This window comes from Thamnophis sirtalis, unplaced genomic scaffold (genome assembly GCF_051295495.1).
Source record: "Thamnophis sirtalis isolate CommonGarterSnake01/CBP01778 unplaced genomic scaffold, rThaSir2_p1.2 scaffold_8, whole genome shotgun sequence".
NCBI lineage: Eukaryota > Metazoa > Chordata > Lepidosauria > Squamata > Natricidae > Thamnophis > Thamnophis sirtalis.
Window position 1 is genome coordinate 67,914,089 of NW_028261388.1, and position 19,394 is coordinate 67,933,482.

Genomic DNA, 19,394 nt, shown 5'->3' on the forward strand with positions numbered 1-19,394 from the left:
ATTGCTATAATCCCGGAGGACTCCATTAATTGGAAATGAGAAACTTTTATGTTCTCTATGCGCTAAAGATGGGATTGTGAAGAATGCATTGTAGCCAGAGAAAAAGAGAAAGTTGAGTCTGCCAGGGATGGTAACCTGAATTCAGAAACTCCATGGTCCAAAAGTTCTAATTCATTGAGGGGATATTTTTCAGTGGTAGCACAGCAGAGTCCTATATTTCAAACCCATATATTCAGTGGAAGAACTTTTTAAAGAATTGTAACGGGAGGAAAGAATTATATTTTATCTCTTTCTCTTGAAAGGGATTCCTATTTGCTGATATCTATGGAGAGTCTCAATCATCCAGGTCATGGTTGTCTCAAAGGTGCTTTTTCAAAAGGCAACTGCAACAAAATACAGAATAAAATAAAGAATAACAGAGTTGGAAGGAACCTTGGAGGTCTTCTAGTCCAACTCCCTGCTGAAGCAAGAAACTCTTGCATTATTTAAACATAGCTTAAATGCAAAAACCAGGAGGATTTGATTAAAACCGTCAATTTAAATCATTATTTAAGTCATTAGTAAAAAGGCTTGATTTAAATCAACTTGATTTAAATCATAATTTTTAAAGAGCAACTGTCATCTTAGTCCCGCAGCAGCTCCTCCTCCTATTGATTCACCAACAGTCCCATTCACTTTAATTAGTGTGTGACACAACAAGGTGAGGGATGTGGCAGGCAGCAGCAGGTGAGTGGATGCCTGCTAACAGGTGCTGCCATGATGGATTTGAAATGACAAGTTCTCTTTAAGTATAAGGTCTCATTCATTCTTGCTGGTAGTTATAATAGAAGACTGGGTCAACCTTGGGTCGACTGAGTTGACCATGGTATCCTTCTGCGACGACTGCGGGAGGTGGGGGTGGGAGGCACCGTCCTACGGTGGTTCTCCTCTTACCTCTTGGACAGGTCGCAGTCGGTGTTGGTCGGAGGGCAGAGATCGACCCCTAGGCCCCTGAATTATGGGGTGCCGCAGGGTTCGGTCCTGTCCCCCCTCCTGTTCGATATCTATATGAAGCCGCTGGGTGAGATCATTCGACGGCACGGGATAAAATATCATCAGTATGCGGACGATACGCAATTGTATCTGTCCGCCCCGTGCCAACTCAGCGAAGCGGTTGATGTGATGTGTCAGTGCCTCGAGGCTGTTAGGGTCTGGATGGGGGTTAACAAGCTTGCACTCAATCCGGATAAGACCGAGTGGCTGGTGTGTTTCCCTCCCACTAATTGGCCAAGTATTCCATCTCTCAGGCTGGGGGGTCAAACAGTACGCCCCTCAGACAGGGTTCGCAATTTGGGAGTCCTCCTGGACCCACAGCTGACTTTTGAACACCATTTGTCGGTTGTGACCAGGGGGGCATTTGCCCAGGTTCGCCTGGTGCACCAATTGCGTCCCTACCTGAACCGGGAGGCCCTCACAACAGTCACTCGTGCCCTTGTGACCTCAAGACTGGACTACTGCAACGTGCTCTACATGGGGCAGCCCTTGAAGAGCATTCGGAGACTTCAGCTTGTCCAGAATGCAGCCGCGCGAGCGATTGTGGGTGTACCTCGGTACACCCACGTTACACCTATCCTCCGCGAGCTGCACTGGCTGCCTATTAGTCTTCGGATACTCTTCAAGGTGCTAGTCGTCACTTATAAAGCCCTTCATGGTATTGGACCTGGGTACTTGAGAGACCGCCTACTGCCAATTACCTCCAATAGACCGATTAGATCCCACAGATTAGGCCTCCTCCGAATTCCATCCACTGGCCAATGCCGACTGGCGACCACCCGGAGGAGGGCCTTCTCTGTGGCTGCTCCGGCCCTTTGGAACGAGCTCCCCGTGGAGATTCGGACCCTCACCACCCTCCAGGCCTTCCGCAAAGCCCTTAAAACCTGGCTGTTCCAACAGGCCTGGGGCTAATGAGTTTTTGCCCCCCCTTGAATGGTTGTTGAGTGTTTTAAATTGTGGTATTGTTTTTTTTGTGTTCTTTTTTCTTATTTGTACCCCCCCCCCCCCCGACTTGGTTGTGAGCCGCCCTGAGTCCCTCCGGGGAATAGGGCGGCATAGAAATATAATAAACTCAACTCAACTGAACCCAACCTTGAGCATGGTGAGAATTGAACTGCCAAATTGCAGTCAGCCAGCAGAAGTAGCCTGCAGTACTGCATTTTAACCACTGCACACACTACATGTTAACAACAGCAAGAATATTGTACACACAAAAATGGAAGGACATTTTGATTCTCACCATGGATGAATGGCTACAGAAGCTGATGGACTTGGCAGAAATGGCTAAATTGACTGTTTGGTCAAAGAAAAGAAATACTTTTGTTACTGCAATGGAGACTGCTTCTGGACTGAGGTGGAAAAAAAATGAAACTTTGATTTTGGGTTTTACTGATTAGATTGTTTTGTTATTGTAGAAATGGCTAGTTTATATTATTATGAAGAAGTAAAAAGTTGAGATTCAATGTTAATGCTTTATTCCACTGCAACAGTTTTTATTCTACTGCAACAGTCAACACATTTTTCTTCTTTTCCCCCCTCCCCCTTCACTTCTCCTTCCCCCTTCCCCACTTAGCGACCCCAACACTAACCCCTCATTGTGTTTTCCTATTTGCTTTTGCGCTTTTGTATTTTTGTATTTTATTTTATAATCTAATAAAAATGTTAAAAGTTTTAAAAAGATATACAAAACACAATTAACCCTTCTAAATGTCTTGTCTTATATCTTATTTAATAGCAATTCTTAAGCCCCCTGAGCATTTCATCCAATTTTGAAAATATTTTACATCAGAGCTTGAGCTGTACTAGCAAGCTTTATGCGAATTTGCATTTTAGACAGTATTTGCATACAAAAATCTAAGCTGTTTGTAAATAAAAAAACCCAAGATATTCTAAAAAACCTTTTTAAAATATGAAGACAACAAAGGGCAGTTTTCTGGGGAACTGTTCCAAACTGTATGTGAAGAATGAAAGAAAAAATGGAGAATACTGGGTGAAAAACCATTAGTAAAAGAATGATTTACTGTGTTTTTCAGAGTATATGCACCGGAGATGCACCAGAGTATAAAATGCCCCAAGATTTTGAAGAGGCAAATTTTTAAAAAAAGTTTTTGCATTCTGCAGACCTCCCCAAAATGGGCCTGTTTTTTGTCAAAAAAAAGGGGGGGGCATGCGTAGCCTTTAGGAGGCTTATAGAATGCTCCTGGGGGCTGGGTACAGTTTGCCCTTCCCAGCCCCCAGGAGCACTCTGCAAGCCTCCTAAAGGCTATGCATGCCCTTTTTTGCAAAGGGGGGCAAGGTTTCAGGAGGCCAAAAATGCTGTATTCAGTGTATAAGTCGCACCCAGATTTTCACCCTCTTTGTTGAGGGAGAAAGGTGCGTCTCATACCCCGAAAAATATGGTAACTAATAGAATATCCACTTGAATTATCTGCATTTTTGCCAAGTGGATAAAAATTGATTTTTTAAAAAGTTCCAACGTGTATTTCTCATCTGAATAATCTTTCAAATATGCTGAAATTTTAGCCATCTCTGCTAAGTTTACTACTTTTAGCATCCATTCTTGAATAATAGGCAATTCTTCCTTCTTCCAGCAATCTTGCTGCCGTTATTAAATTCAAAATCAAATTAGTCTCTATAACTATACAGTCTGTAATTATACCTAGCAAAAACAACTGAGGAGTGGACTTGATCCTCTTTTTAGAAATATTTTGAGTAATCCACCATATTTTTGTCCAAAATGCTTTAACTTTTTTACAAATCCACCATACATGATAATACATAGCATCAACACAATCACATCTCCAATTATAAATTTGGATACATACAAGCTAACTTTTTAGGATCTAAATACCATCTATAAAACATCTTATAAAAATTCTCTCTCAAATTTTAAGCTTGCCTAAATTTTACATTTCTTACCCAAATCTTTTCCCATGTTTCCATCATTATTAAACAAAGTTGTTAATACCTTTCTACCATTCTTTCAAATTTGCATCTTTTTAAAATATTGGTATCATTTGAAAAAAAAAATTAAAACTTAAGCAAAACTTTCATTTTTACTACTGTTATCATTCCCAACAAAGACAATTGTAATTTTTCCCATTTATTCATCTCTATCTGAATTTTATGCCATAATGGTTCATAATTATACTTATATAATTTCCCATTTGAAATTGTAATATAAACTCCTAAATATATAACCTTTTTTACTATCTCACATCATGTTAGTCTTTCTGATTCTTCTTTTTAATTTATCCTGGAGATGGAGGGTATCCAGCCTTTAGTGCATTACTGTAAAATTCTTTTGCCTTCCAAACTGAATTAAGACAATATCTTTCTCTTAAGTAATTTGCCACCAATCTGGCTGGAACCTCTCATCTATACTGTATCTGGCGATTTCTAAGTTCATCAACTAGGAATGGATAGTCCTTTCTGGATCTCAACATTTTAGGGGGAATTTCCTTCAGTCCTGCCACCTCCTGTCCTGCCACCTGTAGCTTGTTTTTGTAAGTCGCTTGTAATATTCCATTCCTTGTTTTTCTGGTGACAAAATAGATTACAATATCTCTTGGTAGTTGTCTCTGTCTAGCAATCCATGAATTGACACGATAAATTTTATCTATCTGCCAATCATATTCTGCCTTTGGTTCGCCAATTAACTGAGCGAAAGCTTCTGCAAAGATCTCTTTCAAATTTTCTTGGTTATTTTCTTTCAGGCCTCTTATTCTCAAAGCAAATTCCATCGCTCTGTATTTTATCGTTGTAACTTCTGCCTTTGATTTTTTTTATCTTGATTTGAACCTCATCAACTTTGTTCTCCAAATTCACATTAGACTGATTAATTTCTTCCATCCTATCCTCCAGTGATGTTACATAACCAAGCATACCCTTAAATGCATCCACTATATCCTCTATTATTTGTTGATTGTGGGTTTGGATTAAGTCCTTAATTTCAGACATTTCGTCAGACACATCTTTAAGGGCAGTTGGAAGGCTTCAAATGTCACTGTTTGTGTATCCGCTGAGGGGAATAAAGACTGCAATTTAGGTGGTTGGACTGGAAGACTTCCAGCACTCTTAGAAGCACTTATTTTTGTTTGTTTTGAGGCCATTTCCAGATATTCGAATCACACTTTCCAGCAGCCAAATTATTGAGTCCAAAAAGTCCACTTAATCCCCCAATTTGTTAGATCTTATAGTTTATTAGTAAACCAATACTATTTTCTTTAATTTTGAGCTCTTGGTTCTTTTAACGACGTTAAGAAGCACTTAACAAATACTTTCCTTTTAAGTTTCACTTTCACCACACCCTTTGACTTTGAGACGCCTTTTGTTCCTCTCAATCTTCACAGAAGGAAGTAATACTACATCAGAGTTAAAGTTTGTACTTGCAATTGTAATCACTCCTGTCTTTGCTCTGCCTGCTTCTTATTCAAATGTAGATTAAAACATTGATTGCAGGGATGGTTGCGGCGTTTTGTTCTGCTATAGCAGAAGCATCCCGGACACAGAGCTCTGTTGGGCTGCTGGGGGACTCTCACCCTTCGAGCCCCAGAATTGCTCCTGGGGGTCTATGAGGAGCTCTACCTTTGCCCGGCTGCTCACCTCCCCCTCTTTTCCCAAGGGGAGAGTTTTCAAGCCACTAGACAGCTGATTTACACTGTTTTAGCAGCTTAGACGCGATCACAGGGCTGGCGTTCCCACAGGAACGTCCTTCAATGCCTACGGTGCCACCGGAAGTCCCTTTAAAGTTTTAAAATTTTATTTTTATAGCATAAAATCTGCTAGATTTAATAATGCTAGTGAAACATTAAAAAGAATTAGCAATACTATAGTCTTTTGGCTTCATATTGTGGTAAATCACCATGTTACACAAACAAAGCCATAAAAATTTATGCTCTGCCTCTTTTTTTAAGAAACTCTGTGACTAAACCAATCAGAAGGTGTTAAAATCAAAACTGTTTCACCCCCGCAACAAGCTCAAAACAGCATTCAAAGGTTTCTTACTTGAAATTCAAAAAGAAAAGTTCTGCAGAGTTGGCTAGCAGTATAATCCTCTGGAAAATTTAAGTCCAAAAGTTTCAAAAATAGTTTCCACAATGCTTTAGTTTCTAGTAGTTTCCAGCTTCTTTATTTTGGTTCAGTTAGACCAACTCCTCCCTCCTCGCCATCTTGAAATCACAAAACCTCAAAAATGATGATAGTTCCACAAAAAAGAAATGGCAGGCCACAATTAGAGAGAGCCTGTTTCAGCATGAAAGGTAAATATACAAAAAAGTGCCTAAAAAGTGGTGGTACCCTTTATTGTGCATTAAGAATGGCTGGTTCCACAGTGAACTTGTGTAGTTGCCCTGCTCCTCAGCCAGGGACTCCCCCAGTTATTATTTCTTCTTCAAGAAGCATCCAGGTACCTAGGAGAGCATCCAGCTGCCCAGGAGAGCAAAAGAGTTGATTTCCAAGCCCTCCCCTTTCCCAGGATGTGTGTGTTGTTCTTCTGGCTTAGAAAACATTCTGAGCCTGTAACTGGAAAAAAATTAACAGAGATCGACATCTCTACTACTACAAGGGCAGGAGGTTCTGCCGGAAATCCAATTGTGTTTCATATATCTAAGAAGAAAATATTTGTGGACATTAATGTCTACTTTATGTGTATTCTTAGCCATTTCTCTTTTGCTACTGGGTTTTTTGTGATCTATTTATTCATTTTTTTCTGTCTCTTTGTTTTCCCCAATTGTAGAACTTGAAGCGTGTAATGGCAGATGAGGTAAGAACAATTATGTTATATATTTTTGGCATTAACTGTGTTTGTAAGTTATCTATAAATCCTGATATCAATTTTGTGCATTCTCGTCTCCATTGAGGTGAAGATAGCATCCAGGCATAGGTTGACCTTATCTGCTCGCTGATTGGACTGAGTCTGTGAATGAATATAACTCACAGCCTTTGAAATAAAAAGAAGGTTTTTGGACCTACTTGTGTGCTTTCTATTGTATCAGGAAGCCTAGGTCAACATCAGCTAATCTTGGAACAAAGTCCGCTGATCCAACACTAGAGGCCCTGACTACCTCAACAGACCTGCTCTTTTCAGAACACACCACAGAGGCGGAGGCCATTGATGTTGTCCAAAGGCAATGGACATCACCTGCCTCAGGCCCTATGCCAACCTCTGCAGACAGGCACTTTACAATGTAGGTCCTGAGCTCGCCCAGTCATTTCAATTACCTACTGTAGACGCACCAGTAGCGGCCCTCTACACTTCATCCAAACCATGCCTGGGATACCTGAGAATCCTTGAAACTGGAGGATAGATGGGCGAATCTCAACCTGCAGTCATCAAGTAGTTGCATGGGTGGTCCAGGCATCCACAACCGCATAGTTTTTAACCAGGCCTCACTACTGTGGCTTCGACAACTTCAGGAGAGGATCCCGGTGACCGATACCAGAGCATACCAGGATGTCAACAAGCTGGTGGCGGTGATCCAGTTTTCTGCTGACGCCACCCTTAACGCCGCCAGATTTGCATCCAAGTCTCTGGCCTCCTCAGTGGCAGCATGGTGTGTACTGTGGTTCAGACAGTAGCAGGCGGATGCTTGCCACAAGTAACACCTGGCTTTAGCCCCATTTAAAGGAGGACACATGTTTGGAGAATCTCTGGATCCCATTTTGGTGGAATCCAGGGACAAGAGGAAGATCTTGCCACCGGCTACTAGAAGGGGCTTTTTTCATCTCTTTCTATACACCAGACACCGTTCCTTTCGAGTCCAAGACTCCAGAATGGCATGTTTCAGGCCACATGGGGCTTACGTTCCAAGGCAGCGACAACAGTCGGACCGAGCACCTAGAGGTAGACAGTCCAAAGGGCCCTTTCGGGGAGGAGGGGATTACTTCCGTCACCCCTAATACTGATGTGTCCATCTCTCCCATCGGAGGCCGCCTGGCCCTTTTTGCTGACTGATGGGAGGAAATCACCTTGGACATGTGGGTCAGAGATACAGTGAGGTCGGGGCTCTCCCTTGGATTCATCTCCACACCCCCAAGGTTTTTCATTCAATGCCCAGTCTCAAATAATCTGGCAAAGAGATCCCTCATGCAGGCTGCAATTTGAGTGATCCAGCAGGTACCTGAGGGTCAACAAGGGCAGAGGTTCTATTCAATCCTATTCATGATCCCCAAAGCCTCGGGGTGTGGGTGTGGAGAACTATTCTAGACTTCAAACGCCTGAACTGTCATTTGCTTTACAGGCGTTTTAAGATGCACTCGTTAAAACCATTCTGGGGGGCATGCAGGGGGCGACTTCCTCACATCTGTTGATTTAACATAGGCTTATCTCCATATTCCCATTTTGCCTCTCCATCGGTAATGCCTCTGATTTCATTATGAGGGCTGCAACTATCTGTATAGTGCCCTACCATTCGGCCTCTGCATTGCCTAGGGCACTCGCAAAAGACCTAGCAACATTGGCAGCCCATCTGTGGCCCATGCCCGTGCAGGTCCAGTGCTATTTAGATGTTATATTGATCCAGTCATTTTCAGCCACTCTAGCTAAAGAGGACCTGAGGGTCATGGCTCAGATACCACAGTACCATGGCTTCTCTATTAACATAGAAAAGAGCCACCTTAACCCAACAAACCGGCTGTTCTACTTGGGAGCAATTATTGACACGGTGGTGTGCAAGGTTTACCTTTCCCAGGATTGACAGACCAGCCTCAGTGACTTAGCAGGGCAGGTCGAGAGAGAGTGGACCGTATCCTGGGCCAAGTTCTCACAACTCCTGGATGAAATGGTGTCCAGTATTTCCATTGTTCCCTGGGCGCGCCTGCACACCAGAGACCTCCAATGGTTTCTTTTACTACTTCAGAGAAAAGGCAGGAGCAGTTCCCCATTCAGGTTCACCGTCCCCTCAGAGGTCATTTGTTCTCTGCACTGGTGGTCCCCAGCATTGCCAGGGGGTGCTGTTTCAAAGAACCAGAGCAACTAACGGTGATGAGAAATGCCAGCCTCTTCGGATGGGGCCCCACCTTCAGTTGCAGATGGCCCTGGGACAGAGGGACCAGACTCACAATATCAATTGGTTGGAGCTCAAAGTGGTCCACTTGGCCCTCCGTCAATTTCAACAGACAGTCTCAGGCATGCACATTTTGATTCTGACGGACAACATTGCAGCCAAAGCTCATGTAAACCGTTGGGGAGGACCTCCTCCAAGTCTCTCATGCATAAGGCCAAGCAACTGGGCCTCTGGTGGAGAGGCACCTATTATCCATCACAGCAGAGTACATCTCTGGGGTAATGAATGTGGAGGCAGACTGCCTCAGCTGGGCTTCAGTGGACCACACCGAGTGGCGCCTGCACCCGCCATTATTTCAGGAACTCATAGATTGTTTCGGCCTCCCAGTAGTGGCACCACAACCCCAGACAATGTGCACCTATTGAAGTTTTACATCAGGTTCAAGGCACCAAGGGTGGAGGGGGTCGATGCTCTTCGGTGCCCTTGGCCTCTGGGACTGCTTTATGCCCTCTCTCCCCTTCCCCTTATCCTAAGAGTGATAAGGAAAGGTACTAGCAGAGAGAGCAGAGGTCTTGCTTATCATCCCACACTGGCCCAAACGGCCATGGTTTGCTGATCTACTGAAACTGTTAATGGACCGGTCCTGGAGGATCCCTCAGGACAAGAGCTCACTCAGCCAGGGGGTGCTGGTTCATCCGGAACTACAGTGGCTCCATCTGACCGCCTGGCACTTGAGTGGAGCATTCTGAGGGAGGACAATTTCTCCAGGGTCATTAAGACCTGTCTCTAGGAGGCCCTCCATATACTGCATGTATAATTTCATCTGCCGGACTTATCAGGAGACAGGTAGCAGCTGCTGACAGTCTCTCATGCAGCACCCCACAGTGCGCCAATTCCTAAAGGGAGCATCTAATCTAAGACCACTGGTAGTACACAGGTACCCTACCTGGGACCTTTCCAGGGTTTTGAACACTCTCACCGGAGCTCCCTTCGAACCTTTGCGGACAGCCACCTTACCTTTCCTGACCCTGAAGGTGGCATTCCTCATAGCAATCACCTCAGTCAGGAGGATTTCTGAACTGCAGGCCCTCTCTGAAGGGAGGACTCTGTATTTTCCACCCCGACAGGGTAGTGCTACATTGTGATCCTTCCTTTGTCTGCAAGGTGTGCACCTGGTTTCACAGGGCCCAGGAACGCATCCTGCCGAACTTCTGTGTAGCTCCTTCTCACCCCCTGGAGAAGAAGTGGCACACCTTTGATGTCAGGAGGGCTCTCAAGGTACACATAAAGAGAACTTCCCCCTTTAGAAAGTCGGAGTCCCTTTTCCTGTCCTTCCAGCCTTCATTCCTGGGCAGGAAAGTAACCTCCTCAACTATAGGTTGATGGCTAAGGGCGTGCATTGCCAAGGCATATGATCTGCTGGCCATGCCATTACCTGGACGAATCACCGCTCCTCTACCAGAAGCACAGCCGCTACCACAGCATGGGCAACATAGGCATCATTAGAAGAGGTCTGTTGAGCGGCCACGTGGTCCTCTCCTTCCCCATTCATCAAAAACTATAAACTGGACAGCTTTGCCTCGGCCGAGGCAGCGTTTGGTCAACAGGTGTTGCAGAGTGTTCACATGGGACGGATAACCTTGGACCAGGCTGTGGCCCACCCATAAGGACAAACCAGCTTTGGTATGTCCCATGCCCGGATGCTATCTCCACCTCAATGGAGAAAGAATGTTGGTTTTACCTGATATGCCTCTTCTCATAAGTTGGAGATAACATCCAGCCCCACCCTGAAGGACGCTGGTCCTCACTCCAAATGAACAAGACACGTCAAGTCTGTCACTTCAACTTCGCCGAAAGCTGGGAAGCCCTAGCAACAGTGGAGTGTCTAAACAGTTTTGACAGACTCAGTCCAATCAGCGAGTCGACGAGGTCAACCCAGGCCTGTATGCTATCTCCACCTTATGAGAAGAGGTGTATCATGTAAGACCAATGCCCTTTCCCTAGGTTTTTATTATTAGCTTTCTGATTGCTAATTTTTCTCTTTCTTGAAGCATTTTTCTTGATAGAGTATATTGACCATGTTTAAAGATGGTATAGTATTCTTTTCTCTGTTACTGTATTCCCTTATGCTTTTTTTTTGCAAGGAATGTCTGTACATATTTAATGGTATCATTTATTGGTATCTTTTGTGGAAGCTGAGTCACTTTGACTCTGGCTTCCAGTTTGTTCATTGGATAAATGTATAATCTGCACCAACAGATTGAAAAGAGAGCTTCCTTGGTTTTTTTTTTTTAGAATGGGTCTGGAAGATAACATATGTTACCTTCTTTATAAAAATATGATTCTCTGAACTATTCCTGTACATAATAGGCATTGGGATGATAGGCAACCACAAGAGTCTCCATTGTTTTCTCTCATCTTTAAAATGCATGCATTATCTTGATACTTAATGTGGAATATTGTAAGTTCTTAAATATGCCTCTAGTGAAAGAAACAGAAATTGTAAATAAATCTTTGTATCCCAAAGATAGTGTAATGGATTGTTCATCAGTAAACAAATTGAAATTTAATTTAGATGAGAGGAAACTCTGGTGGTTATAAAATGAGCTTCTTCAAGGACAGGATACTTTGGCTTTGGATAATGTTGCATGCCTCTTTAATATAGAAATTAAGAGAGACTGCTTTTAGTTGGTTGAGTGACACAATGAAATCTGCAAACACTGTCCTATCCCATTTTAAAAGAAAACATTTCAAATATTATTCAAAAGGTAAGCATTTCATTTCCACCCATTTTTCTGAGGTGCCAGGCTTGGTTTAAAAGTGAAGAATTTAATTGATTTACCCCTATAGAGTAGTGTATCTTTTTTGTGTTGGCCGGGAATGGGGGGGGGGGGTCTGGGATTCAAAGAGGCATGGCATAGTTAGTTGGCAAGCAAATTCACAAGCTGGAAAGGGGTTAGAAGAATCAGGATTGTCTTAGTATAGTGGCTTGTGAAAATATACTATATTATTCAGAGAAGCAATAGGAGTAAGCTGGAACAGTGAGATAAATTATAAAGTGGCATTTATTGTTTTGCCATCCACAGTACTAAAAACACATACAATATTATGTTTTAAATGTCTTACAGCTTCCAATTTTAGCAAAAGAATAATACAAAAAGCAGTACTTTAATCATACGTTTATTATTTGAAACTCATGCTAATGCTTGGGATAGTCCCTATGTTATACATGTGTTCATTCATTATGAAAAAGTTTAAATCTACCCTAACAGAGTTTGACCCAAGAGTGCATATTGAGTTTCCTTGAATCAATCCTCCATCTTGAGCCCATATAGAAATGTAACATTATTGTCACAATAAGTGAGTTAAGGCTTAAATAGCTTCATCAAAGATATTGAGAGGTGAGAAAGTAAATACACTTCAAAGTAATATTAGTTTTGCCAGCCCAAAAGAGTCAATTTAATAGTTTAATAAAATAACAGCTTCTTAAACTGGGCATAATTTCAGTGATAGATAATTCATTAGCCATTCTCCTCTCTGTTTGGAATTGCATCTGCAACAGTGTGAATGTGGAGGGTGTATTGTATACAATAGCAAAAAAGCAATCAATTTTGTAAAGCATTGTGCAGACGTTTAATTTAGTATTTCAAAGTGAATCTTTATTTTGATTTGTAATCTCTTTTAATGGAATGATTCAGTTGAAACTTCGGTGAAAGCCTCATTAGAAGCTTTGCACAGACAGCCCTGGTAATTAGCAGAATTGCATGAAGAGATTTAAAAGAACATTGATTTTGATTTTTCCAATATATTTGCCAAAGTACTCCGACATTATAGTTAAGAAAGTAGCACAATTTAAAATTGAATGGAAAATAATAGAAAAAGAACACCAATGTTAATTTTATATTTTATTAATCAGCTTGAGAGGTTCACCAGTATGAGGATAAAGAAGGATAAAGAAAAACCCAATACAGCACATAGGAATTCATCTACTTCATACGCAGATATTTCTGGGTCAGGTCAGACATTGCAGGATATTTCTGATGAAGATGTGCTGGTTCTCTTTGAGCAGATGCTGGTAAGTACCATTATGATTATATCTTGAGAATAACAAAGCTAAAAGTTTCCTATGCTTATAGTTATGCTGAAATGAATATGGGATTTTTGTGATGTGAAAAATTCTCTTTCTGCTCTGGGAAGGAAGACTTTGATTTGTTTTTCTACAAGAGCAAGTAAACAACAATCCTAAAACCAGAATTCATTTGGGAGAACTCAAATATTGTTACTTGTAATTTTGTCAAAGGAATATAGCTTCATATGACCGGATAGTCATCTACTAGGGAATCAGTCCTGCAGTGTACATGTGGATAGACTTGATGATTTCCTAGATACCTCCCAACTTGATAATTCTTGATAATTTATGCTTTCTTTGCTAGGTGGATATGAATCTAAATGAGGAAAAGCAGCAGCCACTAAGGGAGAAAGACATTAGTATCAAGAGAGAAATGGTGTCTCAGTACCTGCATACTTCCAAAGCTGTGAGTTCTTGGGTTGTGGTCAAATTTATAAAATGCTTCTAGGGTTTGTTTGATTTATGTTGCAGGATAAGTGAAACTGATTAAAGATAATCAAGCAGCACATTTGTGAGCATGGAGAAAAGAGCAAGAAGATTACTAGAAGCAGGCATGGGTTTATTAAAAACAGCATATCTTATTGCCTTCTTTGACAAGGTGATTAAATTAGTGGATAAGGGGAATGCTATGGATGTAGTTTACTTAGACTTCAGTAAGGCATTTGACAAAGTAGACTAAAGCCTACTTGGTAAGATAGAACAATGTGGAATAGACCAACAAATGGAACTACATGTACATAGAGGGAAGCCTACAGTGGGATACCTCAAGGTTCTGTCTTGGGAGCAGTTATCTTCAACATCTTCATAAATGATCTAGATGAGAGGATAGAAGGGAAACTCATCAACTTTGCAGATGACAATAAGCTGAGGGGAACAGCTAACACTTTAGAAGATAGATTCAAGATTCAGAAGGATATTGACAGATTTGAACACTGGGCCTTATCCAACAAAATGCCCTTTAGTGATGAGAAAAGTAAGGTCCTACACACAGACACGAAAAACCAAATGCACTGGTATAGAATAGATGATACCTGGGTCAACAATAGTAACTGAGAGAGGAATCTAGGTGTCCTAGCAGATCACCACAAGTATGAGTCAGCAGTGTGCTGCAGCTGTCAAAAAAACCAACACCGTCTTAGGCTGCATCAACAGAGGGATAATATCAAGATCAAGTAAAGTAGTAGTACCACCTCATAATGCACTGGTAGGACAAAACCTGGAACACTGCATCCAGTACTGGTCATCATGATACAAAAAAGATATTGAGACCCTAGAAAGAATGCAGAGAAGAGCAACAATGATTACGGACCGATTTGCTCAGTTACCAACTGCCCCAGGGTCGCTCAAACACTTAGCACTCTGATTAGATCTGATGGAGACTGGAAACTACTTCTGCATGTAAATGGGGTGGTTGGAAATGGAGCAAATAGGGTTCATTTCCAACCTTATTTCCATGCAGATGAAGTTTCCAGTTTCTGTTAAGACACCAAGTTTGAGCGACCCTGGGGCGGTTGGAAACAGAGCAGTTTGCTCTATTACCAACTGCCCTAGGGTCGCTCAAACACTTGATGCCCTGATGAAACCTGATGGAGACTGCAACTTCGTCTGCATGGAAATGGGGTGTTTGAAAACGGAGCTTTTTGCTCCATTTCCAACTGCTCCAGGGCTGCTCTTGCCCTGACAGAGGCTGGAAACTTTGTCTGCGTGGAAATGGGGTGGTTGGAAACAGAGAGAAAAGCTCCATTTTCAAACTCCCCACTTCATGCAGACAAAACTTGCAGTCTCCATCAGAGCGACAAGTGTTTGAGCTGCCCTAGAACAGTTGGAAATGGAACAATTTGCTCCGTTTCCAACATCTCCAGGGCCACTCAAACAGTTTTCACCCAGACGAAAACTGGAAACGTCTGGGGTGCATGGTCTCACATGAGTTCAGGCACCCATCCACTTTTGCAGAGAATGGGTGCCTGACATCCCACAGGATCAGGGCACCCAGAAGGTTTCAGTCTCTGTGGGAAAAGTGGTTGCACGCTAATGAGGTGCTTGGAGCAATGCAAGTTTGCTGCCTCACTTTGTTTTCCACATGGAGCTTGGAAGCCTTTGGAGGAAAATCACTGAGACTGTCCGCAGCTCCAGAAGTGGCATGCAGGCTCAGTGATCAGAGAATCCTTTCCCTCTGCTCTTGCTGCTGGCCAGGAGCAGGCAAAGAAACAGAGACACTGGTGTGGAGATAGATCTTCACAAGGTAAGTGACCTGGCATGGCAGGTTCGGGATGGGAGGAGAAACAATTGTGGGGAGCATGAGGTATTTCAATGGGTTGGGGGAAGCCTTGGGTTCCATCACTAAGCCCCCCCCCATGCCCTTCCCCACCCCAAGATACCTCATGTGCACTAACAGGGCTTGCATTTGATTAGCGGATGTGTGGGTGAAAAGAGAGAGTGATCACATTCAAGGTATGAGATTCACTCCCACGAATCCTTGTATTACGAATGGAATGGGTAGGCTCCATTACATTTGTAACTCAAGGGCTACCTATGTAAGTCTGGAGGCTAAACCATATGATGAATAATTGTGGGAACTAGGTATGTCTAGTTTAACGAAGAGAAGGACTAGCGGGATTAGGACCTGTTAAAGAGAAGAGGGGTTTTTCACCTATTTCCCAAAGAACCTGTGAGCAGGACAAGAAGTAAAAGTGGAAGAGCATTAAAGAGAGATCCAAATTAAAACTAAGGAGAAGTTTCCTGACAGTGAGAACAATTAATCAGTGGAACTGCTTACCTTTGGAAGTTTTAGGTGTTCCATCATTGGAGGTTTTCAAGAAGACATTGGACAGCCATTTGTCCGGAATGGAATAAATACTGCCTTAGCCAGGGGGTTGGGCTAGAAGACTTCCAAGATCCATTCCAAATCTGTTCTATGTTATAATCTCTGGGAGGAGGATGTCCCAAAGGGCAAACCCTTCGGAATTTAATTCTCAACAGTCATAGAATTGCAAGTTGTTGATGGCTCAAATGGTGCTTCTGCAGAATAATAATTCATGTGATAGCTACAGTTTTTCTTGAACTGGCTGGCTGCTTTTGGTAATAGTTGTCTGTTCTTGATTAATGTGGTATACTTTATGTGAGAACCCTTGTAAATTTCTGGAAATTTCAGATGATGTATAGGCTAGGTAGTATAGGCTGCTAAGAAGTACACCGTGCAGGAACTATGCAGTACCTCTATTGAAAAATTGGTTGCTGACTGTTCACTGAACATAATTTGAGAGCGTAGTCTTGATGCTGACTACCTAAGTAACACCCTTTCCTGTTAAGATAAATATTTGGACCCTGCTATCCTATTTAGAACATTTGTAAATCCCATATTTTTTGCCAAGCTTTTAATTGTTAATTGATTTTAATATTTTATTATTAAACTCAATTTTAGTAAGTTTTTATTCCATTTTTTGTTTTAGTCTAACTTAACAAGTCTCACTTGTTTTTGTCTTCTTGAGTACATGCTGAACAAGAAATGTACATACTAAAGAGTAATAACTGATTCCACATTCCTGAAATCAACCCCAGACTTATATTTTTACAAGAAAACCTGAGTACAAATTTCTATTGTGAATTGTAATTATAAGGTAAACATGCAATGTATTACCAGCTATATTCTAATATATATTTGAAATGAAGTATAGTGGATAATAATAAAACTTTTTATTAGGATGGAGAAAATAGTAGAAAGTCAGTATTCAAATACTGAATAATAAGTAGCCCTAAATTAAAGCAAATAGAAAAGGAATATAATTCTGGAATGTAATTGGATATAGCTCAACAATATCCAATTGAACCATTTTTAGAAACTGAAAACTTTGTTGTATCAATTAAAGAGTTTTATTCTATGTTGTTGAGACATATTTAATTTAGAAAGAATGGACTTACATTTATCATTATTTTTTCATTTGTAGGGCATGAGTCAAAAGGAGAGCTCGAAGTCTCCTATTATGTACATTCAGGAACTAAAATCTGGTCTTAAAGATGCACAGCTCCTTGGATGTTTGGAGTCTCTACGTGTGTCACTCAATAACAATCCTGTCAGGTAATGGTTCAGATAGAACTTTGTTGATTGCTAAATACTGCAATGTTTAAAATTTGTGGGCATGATGCATGTCTGGAGACAGATGTACAACTAGTCCTCAACTTACAACTGTTCATTTAACAACTATGTAATTATGATGGCCACAAAAAAAGTGACTTATGATCTATATTCACACGTATGTTGGTTGCACCTCCCACAGTCACATGATCACAATTTGGGCACATCTTATCCAGCTACTGGGTGCAGCACTCTATGGTCATATGATTGTGATTTGCAATCCTTTTTGCCAATTTCTGGCATAAAAACACCCATTGGAGAAGCTGGATGTCAGGGTTCCAAATAACACCCGCAACGAAAGAAGGTTCCAAGGCTTTAAGTTCCTCAAAGTTCCATTTTATTAGAGATATCATATTGGCACATCTCTGAAAACCCCAATCTGAGAGTTCCGGGGTTTCCCTAACCAAAAGAAATTCAAAAATCCATCCCCTGCTTCCACAGATATATCACATGGTCCAATCATTTCACCGTCCCAACTGGAGACAACACTCAGTCATTCCCATGCAGGTGCAGGCCGAATGCCCTTGACTCCCAGAGAAAGGAATATTGTTATGTCTAATCCTCCACCACTCCTTATTATCCCCACTTCCAGGCACCAAATATGACAGCTTTGAAGCTCCAATGAAAAGATGGCTTCCAGTGCTGACACTGGATTCACTTAACAACTGTATGATTTAATTAACGATTATGGTGATTTAATTAATGACCACCATAAAAATGTGTTTAATCAGGTCTAGATCAACTTATGACCACAGCAGTTTACAATGGAAATTCTGGTTCCAATTGTGGTTGTAAGTCAAGGACTACTTTTATGCAATTGCCAGCGCTATGAGAAGATGAAGTGGTAATTATGTTATTTAGGTAATAATGTGTTTTATTCTTCAACAATTGCAGCTGGGTGCAAAATTTTGGAGCTGAAGGTCTGAATTGCCTACTGGACATATTGAAAGGTCTTCATGATGAGAAGGATGAGTTTTCTGGGTAAGGACACTTGGATTAAAATAGTTTAATTTGAGGTAAAATGATGATAAAATCTATCCATATAAATTTGTATGTATATATTGTAAACTAATATAGATAATAAACTTAGTATAGTATAATATAGATAGAATATGCTTAATTCACAATCCCCTAGATGGAATGCTTGCACACAAATATGCAGCTAGATAAATTTGTGTATATGCCTACCCATTCTGCCTCATTTGTGTATACGGATTATAGACAAATTATATGGATTGTAATCAACCATGCTGGTCCAATGCTGGTTGGTAGAGATATGTTTTTTGACTTCTCAGTGTAGGGCTGAGAGGGTGTTATTGGCCCAAATCACCAAGTGAGTTTCTATGCCTAAAGGAGATCTAGAACCTGAGTCTTCTTACCTACTCCAGAACTTTAAATACACCTGCTTTCATAAGTAGGTAGGTAGATAGGTTGGAAAGTTGAAAGAATATAGCTTTTAATATGGATGATGGGTGGATGGATAAGATAATATTTGCATGCTGGAAATATGTTTTAATTGTGTGTTTAATTTATGTATACAAAGATTAAAAGAGAAAAATAAGAACATCTGGGTAGGATAAGGATAAATGGATGTATGGATCCATGAGATTGGGTATAATGGAATTTGTCTTGTGCGTAGTATTCTTATCCTGTCATATCTTTCTCTGATTCCTGCTGAGTTTTGATATAGTTAGGATCTCTCTGCTATAATTTCTTATGGTGTTGCATGTTTTTATAATGTTCTGGGATGGAAGCCCACATGCATAAATAGATAATTCTATGTGTAGAATTAATATTATTTCAGTTTTGTTTCTTGTTTTTTCCAGGTCATATGACTACAGGATTGAACATGAAATTATTAGATGCTTAAAAGCTTTTATGAACAACAAAGTAAGTCCCCCTTTATCTCTATTTAGAAATTTGTGAATATATTACTTTATATTTAATTAGTAGAAAAGTAGAAATGGGCAGAAATTTAAGTATGTTCTTTTTTAGAAGTATTAATCCTGCCTACTGGGTGACCTTGGGCCAATCACTTTCTCTCAGCCCTAAAAAGGAGGCAGTGTCAAACCACTTCTGAAAATTCTTGATTCAC

General features: G+C 41.2%; 1 protein-coding gene across 1 annotated transcript in view; it reads left to right on the forward strand.

The window, feature by feature from the left end:
* The window catches only part of DIAPH1 (diaphanous related formin 1), a 130,354-nt gene that overhangs the window by 17,553 nt on the left and 93,407 nt on the right, over positions 1 to 19,394 (forward strand). Inside the window, exons 2-7 of the mRNA XM_087721842.1 lie at positions 6,770 to 6,796; positions 12,955 to 13,113; positions 13,472 to 13,573; positions 17,112 to 17,242; positions 18,194 to 18,280; positions 19,126 to 19,189. Coding sequence (XP_087577968.1) covers positions 6,770 to 6,796; positions 12,955 to 13,113; positions 13,472 to 13,573; positions 17,112 to 17,242; positions 18,194 to 18,280; positions 19,126 to 19,189 — 570 coding nt within the window. The remainder of the gene's footprint in view (positions 1 to 6,769; positions 6,797 to 12,954; positions 13,114 to 13,471; positions 13,574 to 17,111; positions 17,243 to 18,193; positions 18,281 to 19,125; positions 19,190 to 19,394) is intronic.